Source organism: Plasmopara halstedii (genome assembly GCF_900000015.1).
Source record: "Plasmopara halstedii genome assembly, contig: Scaffold_179, whole genome shotgun sequence".
Taxonomy (NCBI): domain Eukaryota; phylum Oomycota; class Peronosporomycetes; order Peronosporales; family Peronosporaceae; genus Plasmopara; species Plasmopara halstedii.
The window spans coordinates 33,901-40,229 of record NW_020187100.1 but is presented as its reverse complement, the minus strand read 5'-3'; the positions used below and the strand labels follow the sequence as shown (position 1 = coordinate 40,229).

Here is a 6,329-nt window from a genome sequence, read left to right as displayed (position 1 = left end):
AAGTGTTGAAAACATTGAGGTCGGAGGTGCATTAGTTAACTCATCGAGCATATCAGCAGACTCTGCAAGCTTTTCTTCCTGCTGTGGCTGCTTTCGCTGATAATCGGGACCTCCTGCCAAGCGACCACGCTCTGTTTCGGGGGTTCCCGATTATTCTCGTCAATTTGAGTACGATGCTCAAGCGATGACGCCAGCCTTCGACCCTTGTGCCATAGCCGTGGCTCTCAAACCACCTTCGAAAAAGACTGTGTTACATCCAGGTTCTAGGATGGATGCGCTGGGATACAATGCCATACGTTTGAGGCTGTAAATCGTTTCCCGCGGGATAAATCAAGCGAAAATGACAAACCTATCGGAGGGAATATGTGTGTCTTGTCTGGCAACTTTGAGTATATCGTATCAGTCATTGCACGGGGGGATCAAGCAGAAGCTATCGAATCCCGTTCAAAAATATCGCATCCGTGGACAACATTCGCCATTTCATCGTCCGGTAAACATGCGTCAGCAATCTACTAAATCCACTTTAGACGATCTGACGGCATTTGACTCAAGGTAGAAAAGGACGGCATGAAATATAATCCGATACTTCGTCAAAATTAATCAGCTTACATTGATATTTGATTGACAATCTGCATGTTGTAGATGCGGCTTATGTACCGTGGATATAATACACCAGTTATACCGCATTAACTACAACAAATGCTGAAGCACGTCGAAATAACGTGGATGTGGCGCAACGGCTAAACAACAATTTCATCACCTTCTATCGAACGAGGGATGATAAAGACCCTTTTACTAAAGGCAAAGTACTAGATAACATTTATTCAACGGGGTTCTACCACATTCAAAAAACATACCAGGCATAACAATTATCTCATCCTGAGCACCTTTACCGTCGAGGTGTCATATCAACAAGTTCTAGAAGAAGCAAATAGCTCAATAATTCTTTGGCATCCTTCAGACTTTACAGTTTCAGGTGCGCTACACACCGCTTTCATGACTGCCAAAATATTCAGAACCACTTCAGGGAACACATAAAAAAATATCATGACTGCCTTCAGTTAAGGAATATATAGCATTCAATTTGACGACAAGGTGTTTCGTCGTGAGTCATTAATTATGACACCTCTGACTTCATTTTCATTTTTCAGGATGTGCTCATACGCAATAGTTAAAAACTCATAGTAACTGTTGACGATGTCAGATTCAACGTCGCTCAATCTGGAATATCAGTGCTTTAAAAATACGTTTGTTCACTGATATCAACTCAACGCGTTCATCTTGTCCTGTGTTGTCTCAAGACATCGCTTTGAAAGACTCAATTTCATTAGATACTAACTAGCCAGGCGCCCCAAATCCGCGTAACTTAAATACCTGATTTACAGGTCCTAGCTTTATGATAAATTCTATTTTGCCTATTGTGCGTAAACCGTAGCTTTTTAGCCACTACAGTCTAGAGTGATTTTAGGAATTTGATTTTTTTTAGAATCAAATTATAAAAAATATGACAAAGAAACTACCCAAGAAACCTTAGTTGCATGAATTCTAACCATCCACTACAGAAAGGAAGACTTAACGTAATGTTTTCATTATGGGATATTGAATTACGTTTGGATTCCTTATTCTAAATCGATCTGAATACGATATTCGAAGTATACATTTCTTCAGCATCTTCCATTTTCTGGCTCCTCGACCATCGCCTTGAGCTTAAATGCGAGGTAACTCTGGAAATAGCTACGGAAAGCAGTCCATACAAGAAGCAGGGGATGGTTGAAAAAATGACCCCATTTGTGCGCCGTATGTAATTATGCCTCGTTCATGTTAACGTGCAAACTGTTTGCGACAAAGGTAAGAAAATAAAGCAAGTGAATTGCCACTATTTATGAGCACAATGCAAGTCAGCTTTTGCGCTCAAATATCAGAAGCGCTGCAAAAATCACATAATGCTTAATTACGACAACTTAACGCGTTCACTTCTCAAACTTGGTTCAGATCCCACATCAACAAAGTGGGACCCTAGTGCAATATATTCGATACTTTTTGAACATCTGGTGTCTGCCCTCTTTAAGCTCGCATAGCAGAAGAAAAGTGGCGCTTATCACATGCGATTAGCAAGCAGATGAGAGTTTCGGTGCCGGCTCCGTTTCCGATCATTGAATAACAATCTGCAGAACAACATGTCAAAATTAACACTAGAGTGTATAGATATGGTGAGGGCTCATTTTTTTAAGTTAAAATGCCGAAGTCTCGCTCACACCGTAATCGCTGTGAGCAAGGTTGCAGCAGAAACAATCAAACACATTTTTATCGTGATACATTGTTAAAGGTATTTGGAAGCACTTGGCGATTGATGATTTAATCATAGCAAGGATACAGGTAATAAATGACTTTGATCATATTCTGTAAAAAGTCCACTTCATCATTCTTACATACCCAAGCAATATTTGCCGTAGCCATACACAGATCTTACTGTGAAGCTACTTTAAGGTGTATTGGCATCGAACATGAAGCAGGTATTTTGGGAACACTGCGCAGAAGTTAGCTCTTGTACCGAATTACAGCCTCTTCATCAACCTTTATCGTAATTATATTAGTTCACGCCTCCTCTAAAAGACCTATTTTAGCATCGTCTGCGAACACCTCTTGGTACAATTACGTAGATAGCTAGCTAGCTTTTACTCAAGATATTGTAGGTACACAAAATCTCTGATGCAATTATAACGGAACACATAAATTTTGCCGATATAAAATGCGGCGTCCGCACCCGGCAATTGCGAAACTTGAGCTACACGGCCAGCGTTGCGCGCGCCAAACAATTTCCGATGAGGTGTCTTGATGAAGCGGGTGGTAAGTGCGTAAGCAACCAATCTTTTGACTTATGTGATTTCCAATTGATGCAATATATAAGAAGTAGTAAGTATAGGACACGAACATAGTACGCTTTTAACCGAAATATTTGGGATGAATGCCCGAAGACCATTAATAGCAGTATTCTAGATGTGCTTTTAAGCTAGAGCTGTCACTACTTTAACCACTATTTACAATGAGCTAAATAATCTATACTTTTTTTGCAAGTTTTGCAAAATGCTTATTACCTTCATAATTGCTTATTTGAGTAACATGATACTCTAACTTCTTTTGATGAGTCATTTACTGTACATTTCAGTAAGATATTAAAACACTGGGGGAGATTAAAAAAACAGAAGAGATGTTCCAGACTAAGTGCGTGCATCCGGCGCATGCATGTTTGGTGTTTTTGCTGAGCTGACTCACTGAATTTGTATACATACGCTTCATAGTGCTGAATATGATCGTGGCGTGAATACATTTTCGCCCGAAGGGCGACTCTTTCAGGTGGAGTACGCCATTGAAGCCATTAAGGTGGGTCGGCATTTATAATTCATAACTCGCTTTGACTTACCACATACTTACGTTTGCTGCTCAGATGGGAACCACTGCTATCGGTGTTCGCACGAAGGAAGGCATCGTATTAGCCGTGGAGAAACGGTTGACGTCGCCTTTGTTGGAACCTGGCAGGTTAGTGGCTCTCTCTTATAAAGAGGCGACATTTTGGCAATAAAAAATATGGCGTGCAAGGTGTTAAATTTGTATTGCTATCATGCGAACAGCATAGAAAAGATCATGGAAGTTGACAAGCATGTAGGCGCTGCAATGAGCGGGATTACTGCTGACGCACAAACTTTGATTGATCACGCCCGCGTGGAAGCCACAAACCATTGGTTTTCGTACAACGAGCCTATGCGTGTACAGGCATTGACACAGTCCATCTGTGACTTGGCGCTGAGTTTTGGTGAAGGCTCGGACGAGAACAATCACAAGCAGAAAATGAGTCGTCCCTTTGGCGTTGCTTTGCTGCTCGCCGGTGTAGATGAGGCCGGGCCGCAGCTGTTTTTTTCAGAACCTTCGGGCACCTACTGGCCCGTGAAGGCTCACGCCATCGGTTCCGGGTCGGAAGGCGCACTGAACAATCTCAAGGACGGATTCACGGATGATCTGACATTGCAAGAGGCTGAAACACTTGCAATTAGCGCCTTAAAACAGCACATGGAAGAGAAGCTTACCAGCACCAATGTGGAATTGGCTATTGTCACGCGTGAAGAGGGATTTCACGTGTGCACTGCTAAGGAGCTGGAGGTCGTTATCGGTCGTCTGTAGAAAACACAAGCTAACAAAATTACGTAAAATGGCTATTAACTAGCTCGAAACGGATTGGCATGCTCTAAAAACTTCTTTTCTTTCGCTGCTGTAACCATGACTCATTTTGTTGACCTGAAGAGAAGTATCATAATCTTAGTACAGGCCTTCTATGTACTTTTCGACGAGGTCAAGAGAGTTCGACGAAATAGCAGTGCTGGCCTTACTCCTTGAATCTCGCCACTGTCGATTTCATTTTGTAAAATCCATGTGCGATGTTGAAGGCTTCTTTGTACTCCTTTCAATGTACACTCCTTCAAAATTTCCCGTGGCAAATGCTTAGGACCTCCATTGATTTTATGCTAGCATTTTGATGACGTTTATGTATGACCGAGAACATTTCCACACATGATGGTCTACAATACCTCACATGTGCTCTGTCAGCTTTCACGCAAATAATATAATCGCTGCGAGTTTTGTTTGAGCAAACGGAATTGATGATGACTCTAGAAAAGATAAGATTGCATTTCAACTGCTACACACTAAGGTGAACGAGATAACGTGACAGGTAGCAAATCAATTTCTGCCACACTTTACAAGTATCGAAAGAAACTTCTACGACCAAGAGAAGAGAAGAGGAGTGGGATTCGAACTCACGGTATTTTTATCTACTTCAGTTTTCAAAACTGACACCTAAAGCCACTTGATCAGCTATCCATAAAGATTTTGAACTTAACGTCTTTTTTGGGAATTATTCTTATATCTACCACTGTCGTAAAGATCGCACTATTCTCGGCAAGATTTTTCATCAGTAATAGACTGCGGATTTTGCGAATTTACTACATGAATCGTTCAGGTATTCAAATAAGACAAAAGCTGCGCAGCTTTATGCTTTTTTTACGAGTGTGAAGAAATTGCAACCGAGCAGGCAATGGTATAATGAATTGGTACAGCTGATAACCGACGCTCCACTTAACTAACCCCCCGCAGAGTTACTGTATTCTGCGCCATAAAGACATGGCAGGTCTTTTCAGAAGTCCGCAATTCGATTGATAAATCAAAAACGATGCGGAAAAGTGAGCATTTATTGTTCGATGCATTAAGCAACAACTTTAAGTTTTTCGTCAGCCTGAACATGCCCCCTTCCTCATCATTCGATCGATGCGCTTAGTAGTCAGGATCTAATTTCACAAAAAAAGTGCTGATTATCCGATCTGTAGAGTGCTGAGAACAAACTGTTGCGCAAACTGTGCGCCCGTGTCGTTTCGAAAGGAAGATGGAAGTGCGTGCAAGAAGCGTATACTTTTCAGTGAGATTATATCTATATAGAGTGAAGGCCACCAAATAAATAGGTACTATCTAAATTAGCATTTCTTAGCCGACTGTCACTGCCTGCTATGATATTAGGGCAAAGATCAACACATCAGCTCAAATGTAACAACACAGCTGATATACATTGCTATATCTGCAGCTTAATCGAATTCATTTATGTTAGTGAGCTGAACTAGCTGAATAAAGGAGAAAGACTTAATCCAAAATTTCATACATAATTTGGCAAAATGGTATCACCGGACGCCACCAAAAGAATAATAGCTACAAAACGATAGTGCGGAAAATGTAGTATAGCCACTCGCGGCTCGTGCCGCACATACAACAAACAACTGAAGATGCCGAGGATATTGCGAAGCCCTTCGCATTCTTGCTACAAATAAATGTAATAGCTGTTGCAACTTGCGAGCCAAATCGAACAGAGGGGCACGATTCGATGCACAACATCTTGATCCTCGCATTGTACGGACTCAGTGAATTTTCTGGCATCACTGCCTAAAAATATGCCTGAATAAAAGTAAAGTCGTACTCGAAATATGATCAAATTGGAAGTTTATGAGCATCTTGGTCGCAAAGAGATGATGTTTTGGCGACTAAAAATTGGCAGGTCAATTAGAGCGGGTGGACTATGTCTGGGAGTGAAGAATTCTTACCAATGTAAGACCACCAGACCCTCCACTGCTGGCGTATATCTTTATGGACGGTATCCAAACGGGTGCGACTTGCATCGAGACAACCGCCGGTCGCTCAAGCTCTTTTGAGGCTGCGGTGGGCGCTAACTTTCAGTGCGAAATGCAGCTTCTACCACGATGGCCGGGTAGTGCGCTGGTAATGGAAGCTTTAGT

The 6,329-nt window shown here is 41.7% G+C and overlaps 3 protein-coding genes across 3 annotated transcripts; 2 read left to right on the top strand and 1 right to left on the bottom strand.

Annotated features, from left to right (window-relative positions):
• The first annotated feature begins 261 nt into the window (after positions 1-261).
• Positions 262-880, top strand: PHALS_14845 (uncharacterized protein). Its single transcript, XM_024718901.2, has one exon. It carries the CDS (start codon positions 341-343, stop codon positions 554-556), a length of 216 nt encoding a protein of 71 aa, XP_024572635.1. The 5' UTR covers positions 262-340; the 3' UTR covers positions 557-880.
• Positions 881-3,208: 2,328 nt separating this feature from the next.
• Positions 3,209-4,176, top strand: PHALS_02176 (proteasome subunit alpha type-5-a; the record flags this gene model as incomplete). Its single annotated transcript, XM_024718890.1, has 4 exons — positions 3,209-3,222; positions 3,300-3,381; positions 3,446-3,537; positions 3,630-4,176. The coding sequence occupies 4 exons, from the start codon at positions 3,209-3,211 to the stop codon at positions 4,174-4,176; spliced, it is 735 nt and encodes a 244-aa protein (XP_024572634.1).
• A 39-nt stretch (positions 4,177-4,215) lies between these two features.
• PHALS_02175 (uncharacterized protein) lies at positions 4,216-4,964 on the bottom strand (the record flags this gene model as incomplete). The annotated part of the gene is made up of 4 exons (XM_024718878.1): positions 4,216-4,290; positions 4,383-4,517; positions 4,581-4,592; positions 4,923-4,964. 4 exons carry the CDS (start codon positions 4,962-4,964, stop codon positions 4,216-4,218), a joined length of 264 nt encoding a protein of 87 aa, XP_024572633.1.
• Positions 4,965-6,329: the final 1,365 nt, after the last annotated feature.

Bases quoted from the DNA above. Each gene is read 5' to 3' on its own strand.
- PHALS_14845 (XM_024718901.2), top strand. From the start codon at position 341: ATGACAAACCTATCGGAGGGAATATGTGTGTCTTGTCTGGCAACTTTG.